Source organism: Arvicanthis niloticus, chromosome 6 (genome assembly GCF_011762505.2).
Source record: "Arvicanthis niloticus isolate mArvNil1 chromosome 6, mArvNil1.pat.X, whole genome shotgun sequence".
In the NCBI taxonomy this organism is placed as follows: Eukaryota; Metazoa; Chordata; class Mammalia; order Rodentia; family Muridae; genus Arvicanthis; species Arvicanthis niloticus.
This window is the reverse complement of record NC_047663.1, coordinates 6,168,220-6,187,755: the sequence shown is the minus strand read 5'-3', so window position 1 is coordinate 6,187,755 and position 19,536 is coordinate 6,168,220. Positions and strand designations below refer to the sequence as shown.

The following is a 19,536-nucleotide window of genomic DNA, read 5'->3' as shown; positions in this document are numbered from 1 at the left end:
GGCTGGGTCTGCTGTACTGATGGCTCCCAGCATTTACTCTGCTGGTGCTTGGCTCTGGGCCCCACTTTGTCCTCCTGAGGTGGAAGCAGCTTTGAAGTAGGACAGATTCATCCCTCTAAAGGCCTCAGTGGCACCTGAGAGAAGTCCATGCCCGGCAAAGTTCTCTGAGAGGGTGTTTCCCCCATTGGAGGAGGCTTAGGATGGGCCAGATCCAAACTTTAATTATTTGAGCATCTAAAGAAGGGAGACTGGGCCAAGAATTCCTGCCTTTGACCACTCTGCTCTGGAAGAACATTCTGGAGCAGCCAAGAACAGTTCCTTTCCCTGACAGTAGCTCTTAGAGGAGAGAATTCAGGGAGGGGCGGGGCTACAGCCTCTGACCACACCTTCTTCCTCATGCATGAGGCTGTCTGCATGTGAGCATGTGCAAGTCTGACCCAGCCCCTGGCAAGGTATGTGATGGTGGACAGCCTGGTCTGTAACAGAGCGGGCCTAAGGATACAGAGTTAAGGGTGAAGTATAGGCCCTACAGCTGGGTGAGGGTCATGAGTGTCTCAGAGACACGTGTCAGCTCCATTCTCTAACAGGAGGCTCATGCATCCTAACTTTCCCTTCTATGTAGAAAAGAAAAACAAACCATCTCCCAAGTGCACGGTAAGGGTCTGCCCTGTTTGAACACAGTTACTCCCAAGTGCACGGTAAGGGTCTGCCCTGTTTGAACACAGTCACTCCCAAGTGCACGGTAAGGGCCTGCCCTGTTTGAACACAGTCACTCCCAAGTGCACGGTAAGGGTCTGCCCTTTTTTAACACAGTCACTCACTGCCATCCTAGCAGTAGGGCCCAATTTTACATTCATGATCTTCCGGTTTGATCCTGGATTGTTCTGCTTGGGCCCCCTAGTTCTCTGTCCCTCATACTCTCAGCCTAAAGCTCCTCAACCATTGCTGCATGGCCTGGGTTGACGAGCACAGAAGCTGGGGACAGGGAACAGGAGCCTGAGTGGCCAGCTCCCAGAAGGGGTTCAGAATCCTCCAAACACTTTGAAGTGCCTAGATCAAAGAGACCAGAGACAGAGCAGTCCTGCTTCCTGACACCCAGCAGACTCCCAGGTGTCAGAACACCCCAGAGCTCAGCAGGACAGTGCCCTACTTAAGGCTTAGTGGCCTTTCCTCCAGGTCTGCTGGCTGCAGTCTGGCCTATTTCTTGGAGCCCATTCTCATCTGTGGGCTGAAGAGATGAAAGCAGACCAGGGTGAAGCCTGCCATGCTATTCTTGGTATCCACATGGCAGCCTGTCTGCCTTCTCTAGAATCTCTCGCCTCAGAAGCCATCTTGTGGCCCCTGGCGGATGCACTCCATCATGGAACCCAAGGCGTGAAAGGACCTACGTTCTGGGTGAGTACTGGTGTGGTGGATGATGGCAGATGATGGCTGCAGGGAAGACGGAAGACGCCAGGACTATTCAGGGTGGGGCTCCTGGGTGGGGCACACAGGTCTGTTCCGAAGGACTTCACACTCGCTGGGCTTGGAAGTGTATTACCACTGGTTTATGAGTCCGCTGACATGCTAGGCATGCCGGTGGAACTGGACAGAAACACTGGCAGACTTAAGCAGAGGTGTCGAAAAGGCGATCGATCATGTCGCCCACCTGTTCCACGCGGTATTTGATGTACTTCTCCGGGTTTTTTGTGAAGGGCACACTGCCATACCTGACCAGACATGGTGATGAGAGGTCAGAGGAGAGTCGTCTCTACCCTCAACTTAAGTCATCCCTGACAGCGCTAAGATGGTGTGGGTGGGCCTGAATAAAGTCCCAAAACCCAGAGAACCAAAATGTGCTATCTACCCCATGACCTCCATGACCCCCATGACCCCCGTGACCCCTTTGTGTTTCCCTGAGTAAGAGCACGTGGGCCACCTGAAAAGTGAGCAGCAACGGCCTGGGAGGGGGTGGGCTACCTGTGCAGAAAGGCCCCATAGGTCTCCTTGACAATGCTTTTCTGAGCCTGTCGAATCTTGTCCCTCTGCTCTGTGTCTGGAATGGCCCAGGCCTTCTGAATCTTGCACAGTTCTTCAAGTCCATCATTGAAGCCCTGACCACCAAACAGGTAGGAAGGAGGGACCAAGAGACAGAGTTAAGGCTGGGTATGGTGATGCACACCTTTAATCCCAGCACTAAGCAGGCAGAGGCAGGCAGACAGATCTCTGTGAGTTCGAGGCTATCCTGGTCTACAAAGTGAGTTCCAGGACAGACAGGGCTACACAGAGAAACCCTATCTTAAACAAAACAAAAACAAATTAAAAAACAAAACTAGCAACAAAAGCTCTGTGCCTCTGTTGCCACAGCTGCCACCACCATCCATGCAGGGAAGACCCTGACTCACCTTGAAACGTTCCTTTATCATCTGCCGCTCCTTGTCCCGGAGCTGGAGATCCAGAGAGCAGAAGAAGGCAACAGAGAAAGCTTTGCTCAGAGCAGAACCACTCTGCCCTCTCCTGCCCCAAGCACTGTGTGGCCCGCCCTCTCCTGCTCTCCTCAGGGCCTCAAACATCTCTGTTGCCAAGAGATGCTTGTCCATCTCTCCTAAGACACAGGTATCCCATCTGCTCGACATGCATTCCTGGCACAAGCCCAGGGCTTTACCTTGACTCCAGGCTGGAACACAGGTAGATTCTTCTCTGCGATGTAGTCAGTCACCTTTAGCCAGCTGCCATGGCAGGGTGAGAGGGCAGAGAGGGGCAGCTTCAGACAGCTGCCTCTTCCCTAAAGCCTGCTTGCTTTGCTTTGCAAAGTTCTCAATCTATTGAATGGGGGGGAGGGGGGGCAGTAGGAATTATCCAGGTCAAGAGTAAGCAAAACAACAGGGATGCTCTCCTTGGGAACAGACAGTGGCTAAGCTGCTCGCTCTGACAATTAAGAACAGGAAGCAGAAGGCACTCAATAAACTGAGCAAATGCTGTCGATGTGGCTCACATCAATATTGTGGCAAATTAAGACAGAGAAACAGATGGGGAAAGAAGCCGGATAAACAGGAAGAAAGCGGGAGATACTCAGGAAGAAACAGGCGGGGGAAACTAGAGGACCAGAGAAGTAGCCGGATCCTTTCCAAGCTCAAGGGCTCTCATGACCCTGCTGTTCTCTAGGGCTAAACACTTCACATCTTTGACAGTTCGCTCTTAAGCTATTCTTAGCCAGGACACTTGGCAGACCACTCTGAAGAGGCTTTGTGGCCCCAGGGAGCAGCTACCAAGGCGGGGGTGGGGGTGGGGGGGTGGGGGTGGGCAGAGCTTCTCTCCTCTCCCCCGTGAATTAGATTTAAAAAATAAGTAGAGAAAAAAAAAATGCTAGGGACTCAACTCAGTGGCAGACCCCACACTCAGCCTGCAGACGGCCCTGGCTTTGAGCTCCACCCTAAAAACAAACTCCAAGGACAGAAAAACAGGTGGTACCAGGGCTATACCTGCACTGTCGGGCCTTAGCTGTGGCCCTCACTCTAGGAGGGGCTGAGAAGGAAGCATGTGAGCTCTGGCTGCTGACCTGCGCTGGTAGGTCTGGATCTGCTGCTCGATGTGCTCCCGGTACGAGCGCTCAGCAGTCTTCTGGGTCACAGCCACGAGCTGGATCAGCTCAGACCTGGGGGAAGGCAGGGGAAAGGAGAAAGGGAAAAGTACACGGAAGCCTTGCGTTCTCTGGCCGTGCAGCAACCAGGAAGGAGGCCTCCGGCCAAGCCTTCCTGAGCTCTAAAGTGGGCGCTCCAGCAAAGAGAGAAACTGAACAGCCAGTCCCAGGAGACTGTATGGTACATCCAGCCCTGGAGGGAGAGGCTGCCACGACTGCCCAGCTGAGGCCAGGCCACTTACTTCTCCAGGGACTTGAGGATGTAGTTGTAGTTGTTGTGTAAGAAGATGGCACTCAGTGCTGGGTCCTCATACACCTTGGACTTACTTAGCAAGTTCAGCTGCAGGTTGCCCAAGACCTTGCCTGTACAGAAAGATGGGGCTACATCGACCAAAACTGTCTGATCCAAATGACCCGACTATAAAAGTATCTTTTATTCAGCCTGATATAATTTTCATCTCAGAGGCTTACTGCCTCTGTCTGCTAACCTAGGCCTAGGCCTGGAAGCTTCTAGCCTCCATACAATCTAATCTAAGCTTAGAATGTTTCAGCCTCCAAGACTTACTGCTGAATAAGCTCACACCTTCCAAGTTCTTTCCGAGCTCTGGCTGGCTGGTCAACTCAGCTGTCCTGGCTCACACTCCTCTCCAAGGTGACTGATATAATCTGGCTTCTCTGGGCTTCTCCTTAATTACTCTGCTTGGCCTCAAACTAACTCTAGCAATCTGTTCTAATCTTCTGGTTTCTTCTCATTCTCTGGCTGTCTACCTTTACCTGTGTCTAGCGTGTTCTCTCTCTGCAACCTGCCTCCCTCTCTCTCTCTCTCTCTCTCTCTCTCTCTCTCTCTCTCTCTCGCTGTCCTCATAAAACTGCCTCTTCCTTCTTTCTCTCTACAATGCTCTAAGCAGCCTCCTCTTCCTCTCTCTTCTCCTGAGAGTTGGGCATATCCTTTTCTGTCAGATCTTTCTCTGATTCCTCACTTTGTCTACCACTCAATTAGACATCACTTCCAAACGTGGGTGCTTCCTTCCACAAGCTAACTTTACCCTCACTGTCTGGGATTGAGCTGAGCCAGACCACGACTAGAAACAGGGTTTTTTAGTAAATAACACAATCTCAGGGTTCACAGTGTGATCAAATATCCTGTGGCAGCTGACCTCCAGGGCCTGCTAGCCAGTCTCTAACAACTGCTCCTTGTTCTTCTGCCTACCAGGCCTGTGGAGCTCTCTAAAGCCCTGGGTCCTGAGCTAGACCTGGCCAGGAAAGGACCAGGAAGAGACAGGGAGGGAGCTGAGAAGGTTCTGGCAGGGTGGGGGAGGGGACTCACAGATGTAGGTGCTCAGCAGCCGCTTGCTGAACTCGGAGCTGTAGCTGGTGGCCGAAGAGCTGGTTTCTGTGAGGAAATATGCTGTTACTATGGTGGCAATGGCCAAGACCCTTGATGGCCCTTCCCACACCCCAGGGGCAGAGGAGGAAATGCTGGAACAGGCCGTGGGCAGGCGGAACTGAAGTGAGCGCTCAAGCAGAGATAGCTGTGGAGCCACAGGAACCAATGCTAACGGTCTAACAAGACTCTTTCAGCATCCCAAGGCTGTCCTCTACAGTACTGGGTTAAGGAACAAGCCCATGATAGCAGGTAGGCAGTGAGGAGATGTGCGGGGTACCAACTCCTTCCCAGCCTGGTCCCTGACATATGATGGTTACTGTCTATTTGCCAACAGCAAGGTTGGGACAGGGTTACCCAGCCTTCCCACTTTCTCCTCACAAACCCCTGCTACCCTGTCACCCCCAGCATAGGGACCTGCTGATATAGAGCAGAAGGCTGAGAGGAGGGGCTTGGCTAGCCAGGGGTTGTTCCTAGCCAGGGACCCATCAGGGTGCAGCCTGGATAGGCTCAGAGACAAAAGGTAGCTGTGAGGGGAGTCGGGGGAGATGAGGGCACCCTTAAAGAACTCATGTCCCTTTGCCCTGCCCCCCAGTGGCTCCTGAGGGTTGGTCCCCTGGGAACCTCACCCACGGGTTTTGGAGGGAGGATGGGTCTGGGGAGTGGCACTGCTTACCTCGGGGGTCTAAAGGAATATTGTATGTGTCCCCAAGAACTACGGAGTGACAGGCAGTGCACACAGAGGGGGAGGAGAGAAACAGAGGAGGGAGAAAGATGCAAAGTGCAAAAAACAGGTTAGAAGTGGCTGTGTCCCCCAAGCCAAGCAGACTCCTCCCCCAGAGCAGCCAGACATGGACAGCAGCACACACCAAGCCGGACTAACTCAAGACCAGAAACACCCTGCAAAGTGCAGCCCAGGACAACTGGCAGCTCTTGGCTTCTTGTCCTCAAAATAAAAGCAGACAGGGCGCTGGGGACCTCAGTGCTTGGGATGACCCAGAAGAACACTCTTCCTTATGTGCCAACTCCCCCACCTCCAAGTTCCAGTCCCACCAAGGGGCAGTGAGGAGATGAAGTGACAGAGTAGGCAGACAACACAGCAGCAAGTGGAGAGGTATGGGGTGGGGCAGGGCGGGACAAGCCCCGAGCCCTGCAGTGCCCACCCAGGACACCGACGGCCAAGGCACAAGCACAGGGTCAGGGCTCATAAGGACACCGACAAACCCGGCCCTCATTCCTGCAAAGTCCATGGGGCTTTGGGTCCCCACAGGCTGGAGGGGACGCAAGTCAGTGCCTCCTAGGGAGCTAACTCCATGTCCCTAGGCAAGAGGGGACAGCAGGCACAAGCAAGTCCAGCCCAGGTGCCCAGTACCTTGGGAGGCCAGCATGGCACCTGCTGTCTCCTGGAAGTCCAGAAGCTGCTGCAGGAACAGGATGGCCTGGTGGAGAGATCACACACAGAGGGTCAGGCCCGGCAATGGCTCCCACATGTACCCTTTCCAACAAGCAGGGACGTCCTGTACCAGGGGTCTGCAGAGTGACAAGGACAATGGGAAATTTCAGGTGTCATCCCTGGACGCTGGCTACCTGAGAGGCCCTGTATTTCTGATAAGTTAGCCCTTCACCACCAAGGCCTGCTCATGAAGGCCAGGAGCTCTGGGCCAGCCAGGCGGGGTTCCCACTGTTGCTGTCTCCCCAGAGCCTGAGCTGGAGGCTGCTGCACACCTCTCCAGCGGAGTCTGAGTAACACCTACGTTACTTGTGAGCTCATGAACGGTGCCGTCCTTAGGCATGTTGTATTCCTTGTCTGGATCATTCTGTAGGAAAACAAACAAAAGAGCTTCTGGGTCCCTGAAAGGGCTCTGACCGGTAGCCTGAGTCACTGAGCTCTAAGTGCTTATGGCGCCATCTACTGGCACATAGTGTTAGCTGCCCTTCCGCCTCAGCACTGAAAGGAAGTCAGCTGCAGAGGGCTTCAGTGCCTGGGAAGAAACAGAGGAGCTCAAAGGGCACCGCGGGGAGCCAGCACTGCAGGGCCTTTCTGAGAGCAAAGCTGACTCTCTGGAAGGCCTGCTCTCTGAGGAGTCCCCAGGGCTCGTGAGCAAGCTGGACCTGGGAAGGGAAAAAGGCTACGGACCTTGATGTTATCAGCAAAGTCTTCTAGAGCTTTGGCCCCAATGGTCTCCATGGAGGTGATGAGGCCTGGCAGCTTGTTCTTCGTGCTGGCTGCTGTACCCTGAGGAAGGACATAGCCCTGAGGGTAACTCCTTCTAGGTCCTTCCCAACCCTCAGCCTGGAGGCTGAATTCTCCAGGTGGAGATTAACCACAGCTTTTCTTCTGTTACCTTGTGAGCATCTTCACTCCAAAGCCCCTTGGGAGCCACTCATAAGAGCTGTAGGTGAGTACACGAAACAATTTCCCAGAAGGGGGTAAAGGGATGTGTGTGTGCGTGTGCGTGTGCGTGTGTGTGTGTGTGTGTGTGTGTGTGTGTGTGTGTATGTGTGTGTGTGTGTGTGTGTGTGTGTGACAGAGACAGACAGACAAGGACAGAGAGCGACACACAGAGAGAGGCCCTCAGGACCTCCACTCACTCACATACCTGGAGCACGTGGTCAAACTCGGGCTTGGTCTGCTTGAGGTGCCGCAGGATGGGAAAGACGGTGAGCACGGTGGAGAAGTCATGGCGGATGATAGCTTTCCTGGCAGCGGACACGATATTCTCCCCTTCAAGCATCAGCCCGTCCAGGGCATCCTAGAAGAGGGACGAGGACAGAGTTGGTTCCTAAGGACAGTGGGCCACTTTGTGGGGCATGAAGGAAAGCCAGAATGCTGTGCAGGACGGGGGAGGGGACTATACCAAATAGAGTTGAGGGCTCAGGGCAAGAGGCCTGCCCCACCCTAGATTCTGCAGTAACAGTTACACGGGTGGGTCATGCTCAGAGCAGCACGGCGGGAGTAGCACCTGTATCAAGGAGTCGAAGGTTTTCTTCTGGTGGTGCTCAGGGATGACCTCCATCAGCAGCTGGTACTCGCTCTGGGCCAGCTTCACAAAGGCACTGACGCAGTGGATGTAGGCGTCCGTTTCCACATCCAGCATGTCATCTCTCCCTAGGGGGACAGCAGTGACCCTGAGTGGCTGGTCTGGGGAAAACCACTCACTCTGCTGGGGGTACGAGTCTCCCCAGCTCCTGGGCTGAGCCCAGACAAGCAGCAAATGGGAAGAGGAGACTAAGCTGACAGGAAGCCATAAGAACTGTTCTGGCAGACCTGGGAGAGCAGGTGCTGAGTCCACACCGTGTCCTGGTTTTCAGCTCAGCACAGGCAGCATTTATGTCCCCAGGTCAGACACTAGAGGTGGTGGGAGAAAGCACCAAGGAAGAAAAATTCCTAAACCAACTTCCTGGATGAGGTTGTCTGACCCCAGGTCTGAGGATTCTGAATTGCTTAAAAGAAGGCAGTGTAGGATAGGCAGGTGGCAGTGTCCATTTTAAGAAGGGGGTCACTATGGTCTTCAGTCTGGGAGGTGTGGTTCCTACGAAGGTCATTACCAACTGCATCGGGCCCTGAAAGTTAAGGGAGTGGTGGGCTGTGACCTATAAGGCTGGCTGGTGTGTAGAGGAGAGCTAATTCTAGGAAGAATGAGCTGGCCAAGTATGACGTACAACCATGATCCCAACACTCCAGTGGCTGAGGTGTGGTGGCCGAGCTGAAGGCCAGCTTGGAGTACATAGTGAGGCTCTACCTCAACAAGACAGAACAATCTGAGAAGAGATAAGTGAGTCTCAGCGGCTCCTTGTTGAGCTGCCCCAGGAGAAGACAGCATCCCACTATTAGATGAGCAGGCGTGCCAGGATAGAACACTCCGGTTTTACAGGGCATGGATAGGCTCCAAGAAGTGCGATATCCAGGTTCCTTGACCTCAGAGGTCACCTGCCCTCCTGCCTGCCTTCCAAGCTCAAACTACAGCTGCTCCTCCGGCCAGGCCCCAAGAGCCAAGCATGAACTCCCATCTCACAAGAGGCAAGGAGACCTTGGGCCCAAAGGAACCTGGAGAGGGAGCGAGACCACAGGCCAGGCCCATCCTCAGAGCAGAGCAGGCCATCCAGGGAACTGCTTCAAAGGCAGTGTCTGGCTACCCTGGGGCTGGGCTACGGTACTCACCGGCCAGTGGCCCGCGCTTGTCGTTCAGGGCCTCCGATAGGTGCTTAACTCGGAAATCATGCTCGTGACCTAGCAAGATGTTGGCCGCACAAACACAAGCAGCATTTATCCAGGGCCAGGCAGCTGCCCCTTGGGTACGGGGAAGAAGCCCTTGATCTCCAGGAGTGGAGCATAAAATGGGGCTAGGGAGGGGGCATTGAGGAGGGCTCTGAGCCCCTCCACCACCTTAAACCCCACTGGGAACAGCCGTTTCAAGCCTGACTCTCAGGGAGCCTCAGGACCATCCCTGGCTGTATGTTTCCTGACCAGGGAGACCAAGAGAAGGTGTGTGGCCCCAGGGAGACAATGAAAATGTCACTGGTGAGTGAATGAGGACAGCCTTGCTTTGTAAGGGGCTGGGTCCACCAGGTCAGCGGATCTAGCTGTCCCTCCCTTGACAGGAGAGGAGGGACATGTCCTTCAGGCAGCCTGTCCCCTTAGCTACATGAAGTACTCTTTGTACAGAAGAAGGTAGCCAGGAGGCCCTGGCCAACTTGGTCCTGCCCTGCTGATCTGGGCGTGAAAGGGCTGCCCCAAGACAGTGTTCTCTGAGTTTACACAGGACACAAGGACAGGGACAGAGAGGAGGAGCCTTAGGAAGGGCAGAGCCAGACAGGATCAGGCCAAGGCCATGAAACTTGTCCTCCGGCCTACTGAAGCCTGAGGACCATCAGGGGTTTGCTTCGCCCACCCAGTCCCCTCAGGACCTGTCCCACGGCCCTCCTGGGGGAGGCTCTGCCCTGCCCGATGAGTGAGCGACACACAGTGGAAAAGGGGGGAGCACAGGGTGATTACCTTCCAGAGGAATGAGGTTAGAGCCCCCCTTTTTCCCATCTAGACCATGCTGGGAATACTGTTTCAGAAGGTTCTGAGCCTTACGGATCGTCCCTGTCACCAGAGCCACACAGAGAGGAGAGAGGAAGACCTAGGGAGTGAGTGAGAGAGAACAGCGGCGGCCCTCCACCTGCCCCGCCCACGCCCACCCGCGCCCACCCAACAGCGAGCATGCCCCTTACACCTCTGCCAGCAGGCCCTGCCAGGGTCACTAGACACCCTTGAGGACAGAGAGAAGAAAAGGTATTCAAACAACCCTGGGCTCTACACTGTCCCTCAGGTCTGGATCTGAGTCACTTTGAAAGGGACAGAAGGTGATAAAAAAAAGATGTACAAAGATCCCCCAGGAAAAGTAGATTCTACTGAGTGCCATACGAGTCAGTGGAGGGGCTAACAGAAAGCTTGCACACTTAAGGGCAGGACAGGGCAACCTGGCGGTTCCCTGGAAACCAGCCTAGACTCCAGGCTGAGTGCCCTGCGCATGCTCAGTGTTGGGACCTAAGCCAACAGCAGTCCAGGGCAGCAGCCCCTCGGGCTGGAAGAAAGGGTTACGTTTCCTGGGGAGCTGTAAACAAGATGGAGGTTCTGACACCCAGAGGCGGAGGCTCCCACATCCTGGAAGGCACTTAGCCCACACAGCAACGGTAATAAGCTGAAAAACTAGGGAAGGGCCAACAGGAGTCACCCCCTGCAAGGCGAGCCACAGTAAAGAGACATGCTCTTGCCGTGGGGAAAAAAGATCAGTTAGTATCACAAGTGAGTACAAAGGAAATCCTGGCAGCCGGCCTTCCAGACAGCCAGGTCCTGCAGTGAGACATCTTGGAGCCCACAGTATGCAGACATAAGCAGCACTTCAGCCACAGGGCAGCTTCTAGTTAGCAAAGGGAGGTGCGTCATCCAGGAGCTTAACCACACTGCTTTCCAGGAGACTCCCACCACCATACCTGACCCCAGCAAGGTTCCTATCCTCATAGTACCCAGCAGGCAAGGAGGGGTGGGGCAGGCTTCAGCTGGCTCATTTCTCTTTCTTTCTACCACACTGGAATTAGCTACTGGAAACTTTTTGGCAGGCCAGCTCACATCTGCTTCCCTCCATGCTCCCTCCTCTCTGAGAATCCTAGTAATGAGTCAGTCAGACGACTCCTGCTGCTCCACAACCTACCCAGGAGCAGATGGGCTGTGGGCTCCACTGGAACCTAACCAGCACGCTGGCTGGAAGGGTACGGGGATGCTGACCTGGCAGCAACCAAGTCTATCAGGTACCCAATTATAAGGACAGATGCTGAGGTCAGTGCCTCATCACCAATGGGGCCAGCAGTTCTTCTGTCCTCAAAGCAGGGACAGATGTCCCAAGGGCCTGACTCCGTCATCATCACCTCAGTTTTAAACCCACTCTCTCCTGCCAGCTCCTGAAACTCCACAAAACTTCAGGGACCTCACAGCCAAGATGCTTTGCATCTCTGTGACAAGGACAGATTAAGTTCATGGTGAGCTTTCAGATCCCTCTTCCTGAAATGCTGGAACCTGCATGGTCGGTGGAGACTGGGGAGGGACAAAGAGGCTTCTGGAGCCTCCAGTGGGCTCGTCAAAGGACCAGCAGCAAAAGGGAGAGAGCGGGGAGTAGCCTCATGGACACAGCTCCTCCCACACAAGGAAGGCACGGAGATGGACTGGCCAGCCATGCAGGCAGATGGAGCCCAGCAGGGAGGGTTAGTAGTCACTATTTGTAGCAAGTTCTCTAGTGAGGAATCCAGGCAGGACACTCTCTGAAGGACAGAAGACAATGCAATTCCTGCTGAGGCCATCAAGCCCTAAAGACAGCCTCTCTTGGCCATGTCTCCAAACCCTCAGCAAAGCCTGAGGTCCAACAGGTGACTCGCTGTTCTCTGAAAGGTTTAGGTGGGTTGAGACTGGAAAAGGAGGGTGTAAGCCCTGCTCAAGGCCTGTTGCTAGCAGAGTGTGTCCCCTAGGCGTGCGTGAGCAGCAGCTGGAAACCAAATAGCTTTCTCTCCTGGCGCCACTGCAGTAGCCCCAATCCTGGAGCGTCCTATCTCTCCTAGAGCATCTTGTCTCTCCTGAGGCAACGGACTGCCAGGCTGACAGACCGTGGGTGTGAGGTGAGGAGGGGTGAGCAATGGCTGCTTCCAGAACACTGCAGTCTCACTGCCCACAGCTGCCCACCTCTCAGCCATGCTGAAGTTTATGCTGCTCTGGCTTTCTGGAAGGACAGAGTGCCTGCTGCTTCTCACCCAATGGGACCACACAGTGATGGGGAGGAGCTCTAGGGAGTCTCTCTCACCTATGGCCTCTGCCAACCTGACTCAGAGACAATAAAGCTTACAAGTGGCCCTGCCCCCACCCCCTAACCCCCCAACCTTATAGAAATCACCCAGCTGCTCTGTGTAAGAACTTCTCTACCGAGCCTTACTGAGTAGGGAACACTGGCTCTCTATCCTGTGTCCCTGTGAGTGGGACATAGCTCACAGGCATGAGCTCCAGAAGGCTGACTGCTCACCCAGAGTGGACGGAGATGATTCAGACTCCAGGGATCCCTCTGCTGGTTACTTAACCCATTAAGGTGGGCGCTCACCTGGCCGCTTGACAGGCTTCTTGGTAGGCGTGTCTTTCCTCTTATTGGGGATGGCGGGGGAGTAGGGAACCCCAGAGGAAGAACTGCTTTTCCGAAAATGCTCCTTCAGACCCTTGATGGAGCGGTCCAGCTGGCTAGAACGGATCTGGTAGTAGACATTCATGAAATCTGGAGAGAGAGAGCAAGGAAGGTACACCATCAGGGCCCCTATGCCTCCTTCACTTCTACACAGTGGGCAGCAGAGTGTGCAACCACACTGGTTAATTTCTTCCTAACGCTTGCTCTGGCTTCTAGCTGCTCACGTGGCCTCATCTCAAAGCAAGCAAAGTCTCAGAGGGTGAAGCCATCCTCCAACAGGGCGAGCACTGGTTTTGTTGTTTTGTCAGGTTGGAGGTTCAAAGCCAGGACTTCCTGTACGCTGGGCAAGCACTCTTTCACAGAGCTAGACCACCCGCCCCACCAACTCAGACTTGTGTTTTGTTCTGTGTTTGTTTTTGTTGTTCCGAGTTTTATTGTTGTTCTATGTGTGTGGGGTGTGAGGTGTACGTATAGGTGTGTGTTGTTTTCAGGCGACCTGAGTTCGGCTCCCAGTACCTATGGCAGGTGGCTCACCAGCACCTATAACTCCTGTTCCAGGATATGATTCTCTCTCCCATCTGGCCTCTATGGGCAGGTGCATGCATGTGACATGTACTCCATATGTTCACAGACACACAAGGTACATGTAAACAAAAGGAGAATAACTCTAAAACGAAAAACAAAGGCAACATCCAGATTTAACTTTGTCAAAAGAAGTGAGCAATGGCTGGGCTGGCAGTGAGCACTCATAATCCCAGTGCTCAGGAGGCGAAGGCATCGTCTGTGAGGTCGTGGCCATCCTGGTTTACATACAGAGTTCCAGGACAACCAGGGCTTTACAGTGAGAAGCTGCCGTTCTTCTGACAGAGAGAGGGAGCACTCTCACCTTGGTTCCGACCATATTCCACCAGCCAGCGGGAGATGCGGACCACGTCCTGGAGCACACTCTCAGGCAGGTGCTCCAGGACCACATCCTCCTGGACCTCCAGTTCGTCGTCACCACTGATGAGATCCAGGATGAGCACAGGGGAGACGACCTTGCTGTGCCGGGTCATCAGGCTGCGGAACTCCGATTCCAGTGACTCCTTCCCTCGCTCAAACAGCAGCTTCTGCAAGGACAAGAGGAGGAGAGTTGGTGCTCCTGAGCGGGTTCAGTGTCCTCTCTGGCCCTCGGGCCTCCACAGATCACAGCAGCTTCTCCTTTACCCCACAGAGGAAACACTGGGAAGCCTGACTTGGTCATTTCTTTCCCTTCTGTTTCTCAAAACTGATGGTCATTCCAAGTGTGGTAGTGGATACTTTAATCCTAAAACTCAAGAAGCAGAGGCAGGGGGGTCTCTGAATTTGAGACTTGCCAGGACAACACAATGAGGCTCTGCCTGAAAACAAACAGAAACACTTTGCAGGCCAAACTCGGCTTAACGAGCATTGATAATTTATTTATTTTTTTAATTTTCACTGTTAATTGAAATGCTTGTCAGAAAGGAATTTGAAAAAAAAAAAAGTAGGTAAGTGGGTATACTGGCTAGCTTTATGCCAACTTGACACAAGCTAGCGTCACTTGAGAGAGAGGAGCTTCCACTGAGAAAATGGCTCCATGAGATCCAGCTGTAGGATGTTTTCTTAACTAGTGATTGATGGCAGAGGTCCCAGTTGACTGGGGGTGGAGCCATCCCCTAGGCTGCGGGGTCCTGGGTTCTATAAGAAAGCAGGCTGAGCAAGCCATGTGAACAAGCCATTAGGCACCACCCCTCCATGGCCTCTGCATAAGCCCCTGCCTCCAGGTTCCTGCCCTGTCTGAGTTCCTGTCTGGACCTCCTTCAAAGATGGACAGTGATATGGAAGTGTATGCAAAATAAGCCCTTCCCACCCCAAGGTGCTTTGGTCCTGGTGTTTCATCACAGCAACAGAAACCCTGACTAAGACAGTTGGATTACCAAAACTTAGTGTCAGGTGTTATCAACAAGAAAGTGAAAAAAAAAAAAATAACTGAGAAAATATTTACAAATCATGCATGGAAAACACAAAGACTCAAACAGCAGAATTCAGGATGGCAAGAAGCAGAAACAACCCAAACGATCATAATGTGATAAATCGCTGGGCACATGGAGGATATTAGGTAGGCCAAGACAGCTGACGGTTCAGTGGGCTTGGCGCCTGCTGCCACGCCCTGAGAATGACTGCCCCAGGGCAGGAGAGAGGCAAGCTCTGTAAGTGTGCCCAAACACAAATAAAATGAATGAATAATGTCTTTCTTTTATGTTTTTTAAAGAACTTATTTATTTTCATTTTATGTGCATTGGTGTTTTGCTTGAATGTATGTCTATGTGAGTGCGTCAGATCTTGGAGTGACAGACAGTTGTGAGCTGCTGTGTGATGCTGGGATCTGACCAGGGTCCTCTGGAAGAGCAGTCAGTGCTCTTAACCACCGAGTCATCCCTCCAGCCTGAATAAATCTTTTTTTTTTTTTTTTTTGGTTTTTCGAGACAGGGTTTCTCTGTGTAGCCCTGGCTGTCCTGGAACTCACTCTGTAGACCAGGCTGGCCTCGAACTCAGAAAGCTGCCTGCCTCTGCCTCCCAAGTGCTGGGATTAAAGGCATGCGCCACCACTGCCCGGAGAATAAATCATTTCTTAATGTGGCATATCTATATTATTTGGTAATAAAAGAGTATTTAGTCCTGTACTGATATAGTATGGTGTGACTCAATGACCCTTAAAAACATTATGCTGCCCAAGGTGGTGGCGCATGACTTCAATCTCAGCACTTGGTAGGCAGGGGCAGGCAGATCTCTGTGAGTTCAGGGCGAGCCTGGTCTATAGAGCTAGTTCCAGGACAGACAGAGCTACACAAAGAAACACTGTCTTTTTTTGGGGGGAGGGGGGAGGGGAGGGTTCTAAGACAGGGTTTCTCTGTGTACCCCTGGCTGTATAAACTAGCCTCAAACTCAAGAGATCCACCTGCCTCTACCTCTCACATGCTAGAAGAAACACTGTCTTGAAAAGAACAAGCAAAACTCCAAAATACAAAATAATCTTTATGCTAAAACAAAAAAGCCAAGGCTAGGAACACAGGTCAGTTGGTATTCTGTGTGCCATGCAGGCATGAAAACCTAAGTTCTTTTCCCAGAACCCACATAAAAAGCCAGGTATGAGGTTGGACATACCTTTAATGCCAGCACTTGAGAGACAGAGTAAGACAGATTTCTACATGGGACCAGTCTCGAAAGTCAAAAACAAAAACCTGTGTGCACACGCATGCTCTGGCATATGTAGAAATCAAAGGATGAGTTGTGCGTGGTGAGTGTTTTTAATCCTTGCTCTGGGGGCATGAAGACAGGTAGATTCTTGAGACTCAGTAGCTAGTTGGCCTAACCAGTGAGCCACAGGTACCAGCAAGAAACCCGGTCTCAGTAAACAAGGTGTTATTACCAAGGAACAATACTAAACAATACTTGTTTAGCTTCTGGCCTCCATATACACGTGCATACATGTATATATGCACACACAGCCTTTATAAATAGAACCAATGTAGAACAGACATTTAGATGCGGGAGGGAAGGCAGGGCTGGCACTTGGTGTCAAAGGCGTGCACAGGGTTTTGTTATGTAGCTCTGGCCATCCTGGAACTCACTATGTAGGCCAATCTGGACTTGCTGCAATCCTCCTGCCTCACCCTCCTGAGTCCTAGCATTACTAGTGTGAGGCACCATGCCTGGACACAGAATATATTTACCACAGTGAAGAAACCCACCAATGTGCATATAAAAATCAAATGCTAAACTTACATTTGAAATGGTGAAAATTATATCTACAAGTCCCGAGGCACAGGACCTAACGTGTACATTCTGAATGCTATGTATCATCCTCTTTTACATGTTTGCTCCACTACATAACCCAGGCTAGTCTGGAATACCACATGTCCCAGGCCGGCCTCAAACTCACACGTTCTAGACATGAGCCACCACACCTGACTTCTACATACTTCTTTAAATTGTCACATGTTCCTCATGAGACTGGGACAGGGACTGATGTCCATCTGTCTGTCTCACACTAGTCTATAGGATGCTTACCACTTTGTTGAGCTCTGGGCTATCTGGGCTATTGTCCTGAAAATACTCCACAGCCTTCTGGATTTTGGCCATGCTTCCCAGGTACTCTTCCAGCCTACCTGTCGGGCTGAGAAAGAAAAAAAAAGCTGGCTCAGACTTGGAAGGCAGGGATTAAATAGACAGACTACGAACATGGTTTGCAGGAGAGGACGGGAATTCATATGAGGGGCTCTACGCTCAAATATGTTTTACTTGGAGCCATGGGTCCAGGAGGCATTGCTTCTGTGACTCTCTGTGTGTAACTCACCCCTCCCTGATGATCTTCTCAGTGTCACTAGCTACGTGGTAATAGCTGATAACATGGTCCAGGCAGGATAACGTCTTTTCGACATTCTCCTGCAGCCTCTGTAGGTTCTCTGTCTGCTTGTGCACAGGGATGATAGAGTTCTCCAGCTTCATGAGTCGGCTTTCAAAGGACGACAGGATGGACACCTGCAGGAGGAACTCCTCTGGCTCATGGCTCTCAGGGCTGTCCTGGAAGCACTCACAGACATTTTTTGTCTTTTCTTGGTTTTCTAGACAATAAGCTACACGTGAGGAGGAACAGAGTGGACTTGTGTGCTCCCACTGTGTCCCTAGTCTGGTATGTGATTCAATATAAACTGGCTGAAACTTCATCCTAAGGCAAGAAAAATACTAAACTAGTTCTTCCTAAGATAATCACTCCCAGGGAGCTGGAGAGATGATTCTGCTCTTGCAGGGAACTTGTACTGAGTTCCCAGCATGCATATCAGCCAGCTTACAACTAACTGCCTGGAACTCCAGTTCCAGAGGATCTGACACCCTCTTCTGACCTCTGCAGGCACTGCATATGCATGGTGCACAGACACACGTGCAAACACTCATACACAGAAATTTTCTTTAAAAAAAAAAAAAAAGATAATCAGGCTGGAGAGATGGCTCAGCAGTTAAGAGCAGTGGCTGCTCTTCCAGAGGTCCTGAGTTCAATTCCCAGCAACCACATGGTGGCTCACGACCATCTGTAATGGGATCCGATGCCCTCTTCTAGCACTTGGGCATACATACAACCAGAACACTATACATAATAAATAAATAAATAAATAAATAAATAAATAAATAATAAATCTTTTTAAAAAATCATCTCAGGATAGCTTTCTTTCTACTCTTGAAAGCTGAATCTCAATTTCTGTTCTCTCTGAAGTTTTCCTAAACTGAACAGAAAGTAGCGTCACCCAGAATAGTTGCAAATATATTACTGTTACCAAAAAAAAAAAAAAAAAAAAAAAAAAAAAAAAAAAAAAAAATTCCATAAGGGTAAATCACATTAAATAAGTATTACAACTTTATTATGGTGACTAAACACAAATTCAAACACTTTTAAAGCATCTGCCATATACCAGACAGTGTGAAGCATGTATAGGCCCCTTCACAGACACACTGACATTATCTGTTTTACCAGATAAATTAACCATAATTCAAGCCTTACCCACCAGGAACCACATAAGTAAGATGTGGGACATGGGGTAGATCTAAGACCCATTAGCTCTCTGAGATGGTTCTGTTTCTAAAGTCTCTTGGGACTTCTCTACCTCGGTAATCTTACTGGATCAACCTTCAAGGTGAACATGCATTGCATGAATTTGACAATGGCATGGGACCAGTAGTACCAAACCATGTACAAGGTATCACTAAATGTTTGCAGAAGGTCAGACAGTAACAGGTCCAGGCCAGCGGAATCCTCAGTGAGGGAGTGGAGACTGAGGAGCAGAGATACCCACAAGAGATGCCCACATATTATCACAGTTTACTACCCACGCTGGAATCTCTGGGCTCAGGCACAGGACACGTCCTCTGGGGCCCGGGAGCCAGTCTGCAGCCTCCCAGCTGAGAGGCTACTCACCATGTTCTTAGTGAGCTGGTCGCTCTTCTCCAGGCTGTCTCGGATAAAGGACAGCGTCTCCTCCTCCTGCGAGGAGTGGAGAGGAGGACATCACCACAAGCCGATGGGGAATGGGACCACCACCACCCAGCACCACGGCCTACGCCTAACCCCGTCTCCCCTCCCACCCCAGTTCGATGTCCCTACGCCCTTCCTTCACTTTCTCCCTAACTTCACCTGCTTCAACTTGTCCTCAATCTCCCGCCGCCGAGCGGAAGCCTCCTGCGGGGGAATCATCGCAGCGGACAGCGCTGGTCCCACTCCCCGCTGTCTTTGCTCCAAGCCCCGCTCGGCTTCCGTCCCTGTCACACCCACTTCCTCCCTCGGCTCCGCCCCCGGACGCTCCGGCGGCGCCATGTTGGGAGTGGCAAGCGGAAGTGTGTGCCGGCCACAGCTCGCGAGCCGGCTGCGGATCGAGGCCATCTTGAATGTGGCTGGAAGTGCCGCTCACCTGAGGCATAGATCCTTCCTCATAACCAGAGGCTGGTTTGTCCGCTTCTTTGAAATACAGACCCTTGCTGGGAGTGCTGGCTCACATCTTCACACGCTCAGACTGGGAGATGGAGGCAGGAGGCCATTCACGAATTCGAAGCCAGTTTGGATTACATAGCAAATTCCAGGCTAGTCTAGGCTACAGAGGCAGACTCAGTCCCCAAACCACAAATCAAGCAAATCAACCATATACCTGAATTTTTTTTGAGACCGTTTTGGCTGTTCTGGAATAGGTTATGTAGACCGGGCTGACTTCTGCCTACCGCGTGCTGGATTAAAGACAGGCGTGCTTCGCCAAACCTAGCTCACCCGATAAAAAGCAGGGCGG

General features: G+C 52.0%; 1 protein-coding gene across 7 annotated transcripts; it reads right to left on the bottom strand.

The window, feature by feature from the left end:
• Window positions 1-1,525: 1,525 nt before the first annotated feature.
• Window positions 1,526-19,077, bottom strand: Exoc7 (exocyst complex component 7). 7 transcript variants are annotated; one of them, XM_034504666.2, is made up of 21 exons: window positions 18,894-19,047; window positions 18,678-18,743; window positions 17,064-17,248; window positions 16,778-16,883; window positions 13,593-13,815; window positions 12,629-12,796; window positions 10,000-10,092; window positions 9,166-9,234; window positions 7,967-8,112; window positions 7,604-7,756; window positions 7,141-7,239; window positions 6,758-6,820; window positions 6,376-6,442; window positions 5,680-5,718; window positions 4,947-5,012; window positions 3,862-3,982; window positions 3,539-3,634; window positions 2,645-2,708; window positions 2,385-2,426; window positions 1,960-2,093; window positions 1,526-1,709 (listed from the first exon to the last, which is right to left on the bottom strand). In XM_034504666.2, exons 1-21 carry the CDS (start codon window positions 18,951-18,953, stop codon window positions 1,607-1,609), a joined length of 2,163 nt encoding a protein of 720 aa, XP_034360557.1. In that variant the 5' UTR covers window positions 18,954-19,047; the 3' UTR covers window positions 1,526-1,606. The 7 variants fall into 7 exon arrangements, with proteins under 7 accessions (XP_034360557.1, XP_076791550.1, XP_034360558.1 ...); XM_076935435.1 differs by lacking the exon at window positions 5,680-5,718 and having other exon boundaries at window positions 9,166-9,315; XM_034504667.2 differs by lacking the exon at window positions 5,680-5,718.
• Window positions 19,078-19,536: the final 459 nt, after the last annotated feature.